The sequence below is a fragment of the Lipophrys pholis genome, assembly GCF_963383615.2.
Source record: "Lipophrys pholis genome assembly, chromosome: 16".
Classification (NCBI taxonomy): Eukaryota; Metazoa; Chordata; class Actinopteri; order Blenniiformes; family Blenniidae; genus Lipophrys; species Lipophrys pholis.
In genome coordinates, this window is record NC_137634.1 from 26,480,158 (window position 1) to 26,496,370 (window position 16,213).

Consider the following 16,213-nt stretch of genomic DNA (forward strand, 5'->3'; position numbering starts at 1 on the left):
TTTGCATTACTTTGTCGAATGTCATTTTCAAAACAGTTTCATGACCATCCTGCCTGTTCCACTGGAGGAACTGTTTGAGGTTAGGGTTACCAATCTGATATTTCAATCTTTTTGTTTAATCTTTTCTGCTTATTTAAGGACTGCCTGTCCTATAGTGTCACTGAAGAGCCAGAGTACTCACGTAAATGGTGAGCGTATCGTAGATGAAAGATGTCACAGGCGTGGACATGGTGGTACAGGGTCTTCTCTATCAAGTCTTGGGGCTCATAGCCTGTCAGCTCTGCCACCCTGTCTCCGCCACAACAGAGGTCACAAGTTCACACCTGACTCCACTCAGACTCTGGAGTGTGTATAATGAACATCACTTGAATATTCTTCACACACTCATGTGTGTTGTTATAAGTAGTATTTCTGTCAATCCAGCCAACTCTTACCTCATGTCTAGAAAGATGAGTTTGAAGTCCAGACTGGCCCGGAACATGAACATGTTGCTGTGCAGTTTGATCTCAGTGACGCCACTGGGGGGCAGCGAGTGACCAACTGCCACTAACCCCACAGTCTGGCAACAGGAGTCATAGAGCTGCATGTCCACCCGGTACTGGCGTACCTTCAGGTAGCCGCTGCAGTGGATGACCTGAGGAAGACAGCATGACACCAAGATCAGCGCTCTGGAAACTGCAACTCTGCAGCCATGTGTTGCTCTACCGGCCTTCTGTAATGGCTTTACATCCCCTCTATAGTCACTCTATATCCCCTCCATAGTGGCTCTACATCCTCTCTAAATGGGCTGTACAGCCCCTCCATAGTGATTCTACATCCCCTCCATAGTGGCTCCACACCCCCTCCATAGTAGCTCTACAGACCCTTCATAGTGGCTCTACAGCCATCCTGTAGTAGCTCTAAATCCTCTCCGTAGTGACTCTACATCCCCTACATATTGGCTCTACAGCCCCTCTAAATTTGGTTCCACAGCCCACCCTTAGTGACTCGATATCCCCTCCATAGTGGCTCTACATCTTATGTCATGGCTCTACTTCTCCTCCATAGTGGCTCTACGGCAACTCTGTAGTGGTTTTACAGCCACTCCAAATCCTCTGTAGTGGCTCTACATTCCCTCCATAGTGGCTTTACAGCCCCTGCATAGTGGTTCTACAGCCACTCTGTAGTGGCTCTACATCCCCTCCTTACTGGCTGTACAGCCATTCTGTAGTGGCTCTACATCCCCTCCTTACTGGCTGTACAGCCATTCTGTAGTGGCTCTACATCCCCTCCTTACTGGCTGTACAGTCATTCTGTAGTGGCTCTACATCCCCTCCATAGTGGCACTACAACACCTCTGTACTGTCTCTACAGCCCCTCCATAGTTGCTCTACAGCCATTCTATAGTGGCTCCACATCCCCTCCATAGTGGCTCTACAGCCACTCTGTAGTGGCTCTGTAGCCTCTCTCTCATGGGAACATGAAACCTTCCCTGAACTGTGGGAACCTGGACTTTGATGTGAGGCTTAATGTTGCTCTCATTTCAGTCTGAGTCAATAATAAATGTTTGTGGAGAATAAATCAGTCAAATGTGATGGACATGTCCCCAAACAGGAAGTCAGAGTGGACGAAGTGGACAAACAGCTGTCAAACATGATGCCATGTCAGCAGTGACCAGTCTGACGTTCTACATTTCATAAAAGCATCATAAACTGCAGCTTTGGCTTCAGCAACACTGAACAATATTAGTCTAGAAGCTTGATCTTCCTCGTTTTAAAAGTTAAGCATGTTTTCCTTAAAGAAATCAGAGCACTGAAAATGAAATCACAGTTAAAAGCTCGGCAATAGAATCTGTCGGGACAGAAATGGAGAAAGAAAAGGATGGGAATGGTATCGTGAACGTACCTTATAGCCGCCACATGTCAGTCCTGCGTTTCGTTTGGCCAGAACACACTTCATCCTCAAGAAGAAGGAGCGCTCTACTTCACACTCTGCCGGGGACATTTCAAACACACACGTGTCTTCATAGTGAGGTGTGAGCTTTAGTGTCCCGGCTCGTCCAGTCCTCACAAACACATTCATTCTCTCTCAATACTGGCTTGTTGTACAATAACAGAAATATACTTTCTGTGAAACAATGAGGCAGACAAATAATTACTGAATGAATTAAAAATTCACATGGAAATTAAAATTCACCCATTTCAAATGTGTACTTTTGTTTTAAAGCCATTATGTGTGTGATCAATAATATTTAATATCTTTTTTCATGAAATTTAAAAAAAAAAAGTTGAAGTTTGTAAAGAAAAACAAACTTTAACATCATAATGTTAAAATGTTTTTGATTTGCAGCTCCTCTTCTTGGGGGTTTTGGTTCTAATCTACAGCGTCGGTTCTTCCCAGAGGGAATCTGTGTTTCTCCTGCAACCGCCACCGAAGCGTACGATGAATCACAAACAAACTTCAGAGAACAAGTGGACTCATGTTTTTATTTTGGCTCTATGCATCGTCCTGGACGACAGGCTGGACCCCCTGCTGGGCCGCTGAGCTGGAGCTGTGAGATTATTTAGTATTTTGCTAAAATGAAGGAATATAATCTGCTTCATTAAAACCCAGAGAGGTAAAGACTTGTGGAGACCATGTGACCGCGGCTTTGTGTTTGTATCCTGTGATGATCGGATGGTGTTGACATTGAGCAGAACGGTTCTTATAGACCAGGGTTCCTCAACCCCGGTCCTGGAGCGCCGGTGTCCTGCAGGTTTCCTCCCAGGTGCAACACGCCTGAACACAATACGGGCCTGGTTACTTGGCTTGTTTTACAAGCCTGACGATGACATCATCATCAGATTGAGGTGTGCTGAAGCTGGGAGGAGCTGAAACCTGCAGGTCACCGGCCCTCCAGGACCGGAACTGGGGAACCCTGGACTAGACCCTTCATTACATTTCCACCAAGACACCATGAAGGAACCAGAGAGTCAGCAGGATGGTTTGGAGGGGAAGGCTTTCCTACCTGCAGAGGAGTGATGGTGTGTGGGCTGGCGCAGTCCCAGCACCGCTGTCATTTCGTCATGGTCTGATGGGTGGATGTACTCATAGATACTGTTTCCTGTTAACTCCACCTGCAGCACACATGTAGTAAACATGAAGAGAGCAGCTTCACTTCCCGCACACAGCGCCGGGGCCTCCTCCCAAACTCTGGGAGGAGGCGGAGGTGGGGGTGTGTTCTCACCTGGGACAGGCCGAGGTGAACTGACGCTGTTTCTGAGATGTACATGATCTTTCCATCAGAAGCCACAACAAACACAAAACCATCCAGAGTCTGAGAGCAGAGCAAAACACAGGAATGATTTCTATTCTGCTTCCTGTCAGCACACACACACACACACTCACACACACACACACACACACACACACACACACACACACACACGCACACACACACACACTCACACACACACACACACACACACACACACACACACACACACACACACACACACGCACACACACACACACACGCACACACACACACACACACACACACACACACACACACACACACACACACACACACACACACACACACACACACACACACGGAGGAGCCCAGCTGGATTCAAACCAGGGAGCTTCTCAGGGTGAGGTGGCAGTGCCAACCACTTCCGCCGGTGACCGGCCTGGGTTGATGTGTGAGAGAAGGACTGAACTAAACCCAGATTAAACAAACCCAGACTACAGACGTACGGATGTTTTCTCTTCTGGTGTATTTATTAAAGCAGTACGATGTCTTCAGGTCTTCACTCGGCTTCTTTTACAGAAACTAAACTCGTTAAATTCACTTTAACATTTCATTTTAATAGACGATTAATCTAATAATCTAAATTATAACTACATTTACCCTTCAAACTATCAACTTCCAAATGTTGACTGATGAAAATGTGACATGACGGTAAACACGTGAGGACGATGGATGTTGTGTGGCCTGCCGCTGTGTGGCCACGTGGCTCTCCGGGTTCTCTCTAGTGGCTCCGTCAGGTTAATCAAAGTACTGCAGGAGGACGTATCAGACTAACAAAACAAATAACAACAAAAGTCCCAGAGGAAACTACATTTCAATTAAATGAGGACAAACTCACGTTTTAGTTTCATCATTTCAAAATAGTTATTTTGATTTCCAACAGGGTTTTCGTTTTTATTTAACATTCTAATGTTTTACATGTTTTAATGTCTGTCCTCTAACAGGAGTGTATACCAGGGATCATACTTTTAAAGGTGTCTATTGTTTTCTTTATCAATATAAGATAAAATATTAGGTTTTTGTCACTGTAAAGGTGAAAAACTGTAAAAATGTTGTTAATTGTAGTTCTTTGATAGTACGATTGTATCACAAATGGTAGTTGTGGTACCACCTGTCTATATAAAAGCGTATCAAGTTTAGAGGGACAGAGTGAGACGTAGTGATGTCCAGTGATGTCCAGAGGTTTGCAGCTGTCTGGTCCCCAGCATACAATCATTTACCTCAGAGTTCACGTCCAGCACCTTCATCTCCAGGGTAAAGATCAGAATACACATCTTATTACATTTATTTTCTCTCATGAAACCACAGAACTCCACAACGTACTGGAGAAGACTCAACACGATGTGAGTTTTTAAGAAGTATTCCCTGGTAGTACAGTGGATTGTCACGACTTCCCCTTCATGTTGAAGTTTGATGCTTTGCTGACTGGAATCTCTCTTCTGCCTAGAAACGCTCGTTATCTTCTTTACCTTGGCCAACAAAAATCACTTTGTTTTTGTGAACGAAGGTATTTACTCCTTTGTCGACACGCTGGAGCTCGGCGGTGAGCCGCCAGTCGGGGCTGACGCTGCAGTTAAGCTTTGGAGCCACACCCTGGCCAAAAACTTGGTTCTCTTGAAAAAACAAATTTAAAATGTGACTGAAAAAACTGAATTTCAAAGTGAATGTTCAAGGTTTCAGCTTGAATTTTGAACATTTAAAACACTGTTTTCAAAATAAAAATAAGAGTCTGAAAAGTTTTTTTCAGTTTTGATTCAGCTCTAGAATTCTTTTGATTAAATCATTTATGTTGATTTTTCACTGATTAATGTGTTTTTTAAACTCGAGGTGTTATTGTTTCAGTTGCAGGTTTAATGTTTTCAGATTACAATCTTATTTTTTTCACATTGAAAACTTTGTCTGACTTTCAGATGGTAGTTTTTCAGGTTCAGACTTTTGGCGCCATCCTGGCGTGGGGGCGTGGCTTCCACCAGAACGGCGTGGATTGTGAGTGGCGGCGTCATAAAGCTCAGGACTTTCCCTGATTGTGTTGCCTTCAGGAAAAGTGGGTACTTTGGAAGATATAACTCAGTACTCTCTAAACACTGTATTCACCTGATGGCTGTAAGTAAAGGTAGGCAGAGGACACAGGTCACTTCCACAGGTTGCTTTGAACAAGTCTCACTAACTATCAACTTATAAAAACTGTAGAATATTCAAGGTTGTTAAGTTTAACACTCATACTTAAAGAAAGATGTTTCTCGTTTTCACATAAGACTGATCACAGCGCAGTATCACAGATTACAATGGCGTCCTTCTTTTTGGGCCAACCTGCAACCATGCAGGTAGGAAATACTACTTTTTGTAGAAAAGGTACAGTGGAAATCATCCGAAGTATCGTAATGCTGAGTAACACTCAGGAAGACGTTTTTAGCCGTCAATGCAGCGAGTGGAGCTTAACATGAACTAGTATTATGCTATTACCTGTTGTTAATGTTGTTGTTGCATTACGATACTAGGATACTTTACAGTACATTAGGATAATTTCCACTGTACCTTTTCTACAAAAAGTAGTATTTCTTACTGCAGGTTGGCCCGATGTGGACACCATTGTAATCCTTGTTGTGACACTGTGCAGTATGCTGCCTCTAACATTATTTCTTTGAGTACGGCTGTTAAACTTAACAATCTAGAATATTTCACTGTTTGTACGTGTTGGTAATTCCTGAGAATTTTCCAAAGCAGCCTGTCAAAGTGAACTGTGTCGAGAACTTCCTACCAGATGGCGGACGAGGAGGTCACCTAGTGTTCAGCCTGCCCGAGTCGGTAAAATCAAGCTCACTGGAGCAGAGTAAGACGACAAGAAAAGTTAGAACGTAGAAGATGAGTCAGCAGAGAAGCAGAAGAACTACGAAGAACACAGAAGATCAAACCGTTAGTACTGAAAATGATTACAATCTCAACATAAAGTCAATTTTATGAAAAATACAATGAAATGTAAACTAAACTAGTATAAATCCTCTATCAGCTCCTTGCTTGGTGGGACCAGACTGGACCTCTTGGTGGGTTCTGGTCCCCGGGCCTCATGTTCTCTGCTGGAAAGGGAAAGTCAAACTTTCGTGAGCTCAGAGGACGTGACGTTAAAATCATCATCCACCCTGTGTGCTAGGCTCCGCCCCTCTGAGGTGGACAGTGCGATCTCTACGCTCCGACTGCTCATGCTCTAGAGCTACTGGGTTCTTGTGTGAGGAGATCCTCCGTCTCCCGTCTGAACAATCACAATTTAAATAAAATAAAGAACCAGAGGCTCAGAACTCCTGAAGTGAAACAGAAACTACTTGAGGAAAGGTGGAGAACGCCGGGCAGCAGAAGTGGAGATAGTTTCAGGATCGTTACGTTACGGAACCTTATGGACCGTTACGTTACATTAAGGAGGTGAGCCCAGAGTGTAGTATGGATGTAATCATGTATCACCCGCCGCCCGGCACAGTCTGTGGACATGTAGTATGGAAATCCTGGAGGGGCTGACGGAGAGGAGCTTCACAGAGCAGCTCCCTGCTGCTGGAGGCGGCCATGATTCACATCTCTAAACTAACCTCCTGACACCACAACGTCTGAATATTCCAATAATCTGGTCCAGACCAGGTATTTTGGTCGTTTCAGTGTCGCTCAGCTTGAAATTTACCAGGAGAACCTGTTTGTTGTCCTCGTCAGCAGGTTGTCCTCATTCAGGTGAGTTAACAGGTAAATATGTGTCTGTGCACAGTGACGTGTCCAGTACAGGGTGGAGCTCTGACCTGGTCCTCACAGCTTCTACTGTACTTCATGGTGACGGGGAAAGTTAGAAAATTAAATTGTTACTTTGGTGATTGTATAACCCCCTATGACGTGTCACAGACATAGACATACGTACATAGACATTTTCAAGGCATTGAACTTGGTGATGAAACACAAGTTAGATACATCAAGAAAGAGGAAAAACAAAACACAATTTGCAAAATTTGCAAAGCTAACCCTCGAGGAGATGGGGATGAAACATATTTGGAGGAATATTAATCCTTCAAAAAAATTCTTTACTCATTACTCAGCAACTCATGGGGTTTACTCAATGATAGAATACTTCTTTATATATCAGACTGACAGATAGAGACTGCAGATTTATCTGACCATAATGCACTTTTCCTACATATTCACTTGAATACTGGGAAAAGGCAAACAATTCGGAGGCTTAATGTAGGAATATTCAACAATAAAGGACTGGTTGAAGATGTAAAAAAGGACATCAGACAAGATTTGGAAGAAAACAACAATGTTGAAGTCGACCCAACAGTTATTTGTTTTGCTCTTAAAGCATCGCGGAAAGCTTCCAGCAAAGACACCGTCACTAAAACAAGCGAGATCAACAGAGTACATGAAGTACGCTGAAAGGTTAAGAGAATTGGAGAAGCACATCAAATTACAAAGGAACAGAGCGTGTAACAGGAAACTGGGGATACCAAAACCGAAATGGACATACTATTAGGTGAAATGGAAAGAAGGTGTTTCGATCTCAAACAGAGCTCTTATAAAATACTACAAAACTACCAGCAAAACGTGTAAGAAAAGCAGTAGCAATGAATACTATACATAAACTTAGAGAACCAATCACAAATAAAATCACAGAAAATATAGAAAAGATGTTCTACAGATTCACACGACCACCAGCAGCTGATGACGATGAGATGGAAGCTTTTTTTAAACAACTGGATTTACCCTCAATCAGTGCTTCTCAAAATGATGTTCGAACTCCTGACATTCCCATAGAAGAGATAAAGGAAGCAATAAATCGGTTAAAAAACAAGAAATGCCCAAGTAGCCATGGCTATCCTGCAGAATGGTAGGATGGTACAGTATTTAAGGCGGAACTGATAACGGCGCTCCAGCTTCCTTCAATTGGACTCTCATCCCCCACATGGACAGAGGCAGTGATTTCAGTTGTCCCAGAAGCAGGCAGAAATGAAGAAGAAGGTGCAAACTATAGGCTGATTTTGATATTGAACATAGATTACAAAATGTACACATCTATTATATCTAAACCACTAAATACCTTTCTGTCAGATCTCATAGACGAGGACTAAACAGGGTTTCTAAAAGAACACTACCAACATTCCATATATTAGAGCGGGAACAGAAAGGGAACCAAAGTGCTGCTCTCGTGAGCAGAGATGCTGAAAAAACTTTCTTTAAAAAGTACTAGAAAGACTAGAATTTAACAAGAAATCAATACAGCTTGTAAAAACAATTTACAAAGAACCTACAGCGAGAAAAAAAATAAATGGACATTTGACGGATAAGATTCAGCTTCAGAGACCCCCCAGGCAGGGCTGCTGTCTATCAACACGACTCTTTGTCTTTATCAGCCCGTTTGGCAAAACAAGGAAGTAAAGGGGGTTACAATAAAAGGGACGGAGCACAAGATTGGACTTTTTGAAAATGATGTAATAGCTTTCCTCACACAACCAAACACAATGCTTCCTACATGGAACTTCTTGATTCATATGGCCGTATAGAGAATATACAGGTCAGACACAAATCCTTACAATTAATTAGATACCAACAAAAGAAAACCAGGAAAATCTCAAATTTAATTAGAATCTTCAAACTATTGAATATTTGGGTGTGACAGTCACACAAGACCTGTCTGAACTTTACAAAGAGAACTATGGAAGACTAAACCAAGACATAGAAAAAGAATAAGAGAGGTGTTCTACTGTGACATTTGAATTTTAATTCAAGAATCTAGATAATCATATTTTCACCCAAAACACCATTGAAACAGAATGAACTCATGTTTATGTCAGTGGATAATAAGATCCTGGAACTATGGCACCAGAAAGGGATTGGTCATTTGGAGGACTGCTATGAGGACGGATCCTTGAAGTCTTTGGAGGACCTCAGGAGGAAGTATGATCTGTCCAGCAGAAACGTTTCCTGTTACCTACAGTTAAGATCCTTTCTTAAATCTGTTTTGGGATCTGAAATGACTTCACCCATGCTTAATGATCCGGAAAGACTGCTTCATGAGGGGGACGCACCTTGTCTTATCTCAAAAAAAAATTCTGTCTTGATGGATGATGCTTCAGAACCAGTTTATATGAATCCAGGGAGAAATGAGAGTCTGACTAGGGAGTGACAATGGGGACATGTCAGGACACGCTATGGTCTGCATAGTGTCAAAAAGGTCTGACTGCCGCTATCAACTCCAGATACAGACCAACTTATTACAACTTTCTCCATCAAACCTATCTCACGCCACAGAAATTGATTAAATATAATCTTAAGATACCCAACTTGTGTTTTAGATGTGGTATAGAAGAGGCTCTTTCCTGCACTGCGCCTTGTTATAAACTAAACTTAATACATTCTGGCAGGATTGTTCTGATATCATGACAAAACCTCTAGGAGTGCACCTCCCATCAGATCCTCAAACCTGCTTATTAGGCGGTAACTCAAATATTGGTAGGAGTATTAAAAGAGACTTGTGTGTAGCCAGGAGGTGCATAGCCATCACATGGAGGTCTGACTCCCAACTTTCTATAGGAAGATGGTTTTCAGAAATGAATAGCTGTGTTCCACTTGAGAAAATTACATCTACACTCAGGAAAGACTATAATACTTTGACAGAGATGTGGCAGCCTTATTTGGCATATATGGACATATTGTCCACTTCTATGATTCTTTGCTGTCAGTGCTTATTGTTTGTATAAACAGTGTGTCGCCTCTCGACTGCTCTTATATGTGGATGCATTTCATTCTTATTACTATTACTATTATTTCTGCCCTCTTTCTCTCAGTTTGAGGGTGGGTGGGATGGGGGGAGGGGTCTGTTCATGTTCTCATATATATTTTGTAGAATTGAAAACTGAAAATAAAATATTCAAAAAAAAAAAAAACTGAATCGAGATGATGACTGAATCAGTTGACCACAGGACGCCACTCCCCGGTCTGGTCAACCTGAGGGCGGATTGTGATCAATGGCCGAAACACCCGATGATGCTGAGGTACAGAACTGACGATGTGTCCTGCGGTTTAAGCTTAAAACTGCCTGTTCCATCAATTCCCCATGGAATCAGGAGTGGTGCAGTACGAGGGACTGTAACATCCAGTCCTTTCCTCAGAACCTATCCCAATCACTACCTGTATATATATGTGTGTATATATATATATATATATATAGGTAGTGACACATATATATGTGTGTGTGTGTGTGTGTGTGTGTGTGTGTGTGTGTGTGTGTGTGTGTGTGTGTGTGTGTGTGTGTGTGTGTGTGTGTGTGTGTGTGTGTGTGTGTGTGTGTGTGTGTGTGCGTGCGTGCGTGAGTGCGTGTGTGTGTGTGTATATATATGTATATGTATATATATATATATATATAGGTAGTGATATTTTCTGAACTGGCTTTGAGGGACCTATATATATATATATAGATAGATAGATAGATAGATAGATAGATAGATAGATAGATAGATAGATAGATAGATAGATAGATAGATAGATAGATAGATAGATAGATAGATAGATAGATAGATAGATAGATAGATAGATAGATAGATAGATAGATAGATATATATATATATATAAATATAGATAGATATATATATATATATATAGGTCCCTCAAAGCCAGCTCAGAAGATGGGACACAAGTGTATCCAGGTTTATTTGGTATAGAATTATCCAGCTGTCCAAAGATAAAGGTGGAATGGCTTTACCAAAATGAAAGGAAAACTTCTATGTTGCCCAACTAAGACCGATCTATTGTTGTGAACTGATTATGGAGCGAAGTGGAAAGAAACTGAAAAAGAAGTACACCAACAACCGATTCAAAACACAATTGGAGCCATGGAGCTATAGAAGACAAAGACAAAGACATAGAACTAATGACATGTCACACGTTAGAACTATGGTTTAAAATTTTAAAAACATATAAATGTTTCAGTGAATCAAAACGAGTAAAATGATGTCACTAGTGATAGCTACTTCAAACCAGCCCAGTGTGATGGGTGGATTTAATCAGTGGGCAGTCTGGGGGTGACAGCTTGGTGCGTCTTGGAAAAGACGGACAGCTGGACATGTCTCCAGAATTTAATAATAAAAGATGATTTGGGGACACATGACTTTTATAGATATCTCCAATTAAGAGATTATTACAAAAAAGAAATCCAGATGGATCCTTCTGGAGACGTGAACGAGGTGATTCAAATCATAACAAAACCGAACAAAGAAAGCAACATCAGAATAATTTAAGCAGATTATCAAGAGCTAAACTTACAAGGGACACATTCATTGATATAAAAGAACATTGTGAGAAGGGGAGGAGCTTAATGTGGAAATGACAGAAGATGATTGGCTGAATATCTGTAAGACACACCAAACAACCACCAGCTCATGGATCTGGATCTGGAGCTCATGGATCAGGTTCTTCATCACACCAAAGTTTAAGAGTAAACAATTAAATCGAGAGAGAATGTGGACAACCTGATGTGGATCATTTATATATCTTCTGGAATTGTCAGAAAATAACTGTTTTGATAATAAGCTGATGAAATGATTTCTGAAAAGCTGCAAGAGAAACTGGGTTTTAAGATTCTAATGTGCTGCAAACAAAACGTGACCTGTGTCCTCTGCTTACCTTTACTTACAGCCACCAGGTGAATACAGTGTTTAGAGAGTACTGAGTTATATCTACCAAAGTACCCACAATCACACAATCAGGGAAAGTCCTGAGCTTTATGACGCGTCACTCACAATCCACGCCGTTCTGGTGGAGGCCACGCCCCCACGCCAGGACGGCGCCAAAAGTCTGAACCTGAAAAACTACCATCTGAAAGTCAGACAAAGTTTTCAATGTGAAAAAAAATAATCTATTACCCGAAAACGGGATTTGAATGTAAGACAAATAAGACCCTAATCTGTAAGCGTTAAACACGCACCTTAAAAAACAACTAAAATTAAAAATAAATAAATAAATTTACAAGTGAAAGAATAACATAATTGATTTAATCAAAATAATTCTAGAGCTGAATCAAAATTAGATTGAAGTTGAAAAAACTTTTCATACACTTATTTTTATTTTGAAAACAGTGTTTTTATTTATTATTTTTTCAAAATTCCAGCTGAAACCTCGAACATTCAGTTTCAAATTCAGTTTTTCAATCACGTTTTCTTTCTTTCAAATGAACCAAGATTTTACTTCAGCTTCACTTTACCATCTGCCAGCACGCGGCTCACTCTGCTCCCGCCCCCTCCTCCACTCTCAGCCAATCACAGGCCAACTCACTCTGATGGTGCGTTCAAGTAACACAAAAGAATGGGAACCAAGAGAACATCATTTAACCTTAACAGTGCAGCAACATGAAGCAACCCAAACGACCAATGGTGGAAGGAGTGGTGGGTCAAATAGCCTTCTACTCTATTGGGTTCCATGCTGGCAGATGTGGCGTTGGCGAAGGTCTGCACTCTACCGAGTGCCTTCTAGTTCAACTCGATATTTCCTTTGTCATCTTTACACTTTGGACCTCATCCTGTGTGACAGATTAGACCCTCCACAGGCCCAGATTTGGACAACGGGCCTAACGGGTTGAACAGGGTTTAGCACATATCATTATCACCCCCTGAACATTGTCTGAAGGTAAAGCACAGAGTGACGCTCCCTGGTGGTACTGACTTGTAGAAGGTGGGAGCCCAGTTCCTTTGCCATGCTGTCCAGAGGGTTGAACATCGCTGCCCGCTGCCACTCATCCCCCGTACCTGCAGAGACAGAGACCACCAAGTCCCCAACACAGGACAGAATCACCTCAGGCCTCTCACCTCAGAGTGGAAATGGTCCAGTGAAACTGAAGGGGGTTATTGAATTAAATACAGTAAACACCAATTCAAGAAATATTCAAGTTGCAAGCGACTATTTTTGTCACCCACTGACTCAATACATAGTATTTTACCTTTAAACTGTTTCCCTCTAGTCTGACCGGATCATGCTGCTTTCTTCTGACAGAGAAGATGAACTAATCTGTGAAATCACCATCTGTGTTCCTGTAACTCCCTCAACCACTGAGGATCAGTGAAGCTTCCCTTTTCCATAATGGTCAAACAATGTCAGACAATTTCAGTTTTGACTCGTTGATGATTCAGGAGAGTGAAAAGTTTGATCTGAGATGAAAACAGGTAGATTTCAGGGCAGGTCGGTGTGAATGTGGGTGTTGCAGTGGTGGACATGGCCCTTCTGTGTGTCTGTGTGATGAAGAGTTTCAGCTTTAATCAGCCTGAAAACGTTTCAAAACATCCCACTGCGAACGCCTGAATCCCGTTCACATCCTGGAATCACACACAGACGCCGCATCTCACAAGGACTTATATCTGTTTAACAAAAAAGAAACAAGCTGCAAAGATGAGCAGCAAAATAATCCCAATATTTAAATTCAAGTGTTATTCAATTATAAGTATTAATATTTTCTGTTTTTGTTTTACTCCTACAGCATTTTCTTGTTTTCTAAATTTGCACCGCGCCAAGAACGAAATGGAGCAGAGTTTGATTTTTATTTTATTTATCAGACTGCGTGCTATCGATCTTAATTTAGGGTTTTGTGGATGGATAGATTTGATAAAAACACCCGTTTTAAATGTGATCTCTTTATGAAAAGCCTACAATCGATTTATTTACTAATGTGGAGTTAAACTCGTTTGAATGTAGATTTTTTTTCCTCCACTTCTGGTTAAATTCCTATTGATGAAATAACAGCAATAATATTCTGCTGGATTTCTTTTTAATCTTTTCTTACATTTTAATTTTTCGGGAATTTCGGACTTTTTTCTTGTTTTCGTTTTTTTAACCTGTAATTCTAAATTGACTGCAGTCCTAAAAGAGAGGCTTTATGTGTGTGCACACTGAGAATGCTCTGAACGATGCGTGCTGGCCGAAAATGTTAATATGTTAATGAAAAACACTTAAATCAAGTATGTGACATTAATTTTGCATGTCCAATGCTTCTACTAATTTATTATTATTAATATCATTATCATTATTATTATTATTATTATTATTATTATTATTAAAAATGTAAGAAGCAAATATTTGAGGTAAATCCAGTGAGAAATGTATTAATTTTCGAGCGGTTTCAAGTTATTTGTGATTATGGTCAGCATAATTCTTCTGAATTGTTATATTTATATGTAAATTTGCTGGATTGGAGTATTATCCCTCAAAAATGTATATTTAAAGAAGAGTATTTAAATGCGATATACATTAAAGAGTATTTAAATGTGGTTCAAAATACAGAATGAAACTGTGTTTATTATAATAAACACAGTTTCATTCTGTATTACATAGGCCTGGCGTGTATTTTTCTTGTGAGAATTTGTGAAAATCGTGTTTCTCAAATATGTGCTATATATTTTTTGTATTGTGAAATCTCTTGCAGATCTGAGTTCTGAAAATAAAACAAAATAAAAAGGAAATGTTACTTCAACGGTAAAATAAAGCTTCTGTAATTCCTGCCGTAATGTTTGGGTTTAACGCAGTGAAGAGCGAGAACCCGGCCTCCCTCCGCCTGACTCCCGGACACGCTGCGCTCTAAGGCCGCGCGCTGAGCTGCGCTCCCGACCCGCCGTCACGCGCTCCTACCGTCGGGAAAGATGGTCCTCATGCGGAGGTAGCTGCTGGTCAGCCGGATGATGGAGGCCTTGTCCAGCTGAGAGGTGATGGCCGCGGGCAGCGGCAGCAGCTTGGCCAGCTCGTAAAACTCTCCGTTCTCCTTCTCCCTGCGCGTCTTGGCCGCGTTCTTACACTTCTCCTTCATGTCCGCAGCTCCCAGATGTCCCCAGATGTCCTCAGGTGTCCCCAGATCTCCTCAGGTGTCCCCAGATCTCCTCAGATCCCCTCAGATCCTCCTGGACACTCCCCAGACAACCTCTTGTGCAAACCTGCTCCACTCCTGGAGAAAATATCCACCATCCGAAAACTCCAAGGAGCCGCGGGGAGGAGAGCAGCTCATCAGGCGTGAGTCTGAAACATCTTCCCCAAAACTGTTTCTGCGCTGCAGCTTCTCTTGCGCCACCGGGACGAAGTGGGAGAAGCTCTGGATTGCGGTTCGTCCACTCTGCGTCCCCTCTGCGTCCCCTCTGCGTCCACTCTGCGCTGTCTTTGCGCTCATATCCTCTTTTGTCCCATCTGTCCTTCACACGCCCTCACACTGTTCGGCCGCCGCAGTCTTTGTTTCTCCTGAGAGGAAACTCAGATTCAGACTGACTGAAGTCAGAAGAATCTCAAGTCCTGTAATCCAGAGCTGTGACCTTCACCCCCCCCCCCCCGTCCAGACCCCCCCCCCCCCCTTCTGTTTCCACCTCAGACTGAATCATTTCATTATATTTTGAGCTGCAGCCTGTGAGGATTCAGTAGACGTGGTTCTCTATTTGACAGTATTTCACACAGAACTTCTTCATCAGTGAAAGTGAATAATCTGCTTTGTTCTCTAAACATTGTGTATTATTATTTTATTTTTTAATTAAACTGTATTTTATCCACCATTTGTGTGTTTACCTCAACAAAGTACATTTCTGCGACGCAAAAACTGAAAATGATGTAGTTTTTGATAATACATATAAAACATTTCTTAGTTGTGTTAATTCTTTAGCCTTATTATTTTTTTTGTCAAAAATACCTCTGCACTGTGTATTTTCTCCCTCGACCAATTAAAAAAAGTGCACTTGTAAATTTAAATCCACAAATCTCAACCAAAGCAGAGAGATCAGAAAATGCAGGATGCTCGTTTAGAAGTCTGATGTGTGGTAAATGTTGGTTTGAATGTCAGCGGTCTGTTTTAGTGAGTCTGACTTTTAGAGGTACTGCAAAAATTAAAAACTTTTAAAATCTCAGCAATAATATATTGTGAAAACGTGATATATAATAATACTACTACTACGACTACTA

General features: G+C 41.5%; 1 protein-coding gene across 1 annotated transcript in view; it reads right to left on the minus strand.

Annotated features, from left to right (window-relative positions):
• Window positions 1-15,083, minus strand: part of sim2 (SIM bHLH transcription factor 2) — a gene marked incomplete at both ends in the record, with an annotated part of 34,542 nt that extends 19,459 nt beyond the window's left edge. The window contains 7 exons of the mRNA XM_080483444.1: window positions 182-288; window positions 435-634; window positions 1,885-1,970; window positions 2,987-3,095; window positions 3,206-3,295; window positions 12,956-13,038; window positions 14,909-15,083. Of these exons, the coding sequence (XP_080339570.1) occupies window positions 182-288; window positions 435-634; window positions 1,885-1,970; window positions 2,987-3,095; window positions 3,206-3,295; window positions 12,956-13,038; window positions 14,909-15,083 (850 nt within the window). The remainder of the gene's footprint in view (window positions 1-181; window positions 289-434; window positions 635-1,884; window positions 1,971-2,986; window positions 3,096-3,205; window positions 3,296-12,955; window positions 13,039-14,908) is intronic.
• Between the last annotated feature and the right edge of the window lie 1,130 nt (window positions 15,084-16,213).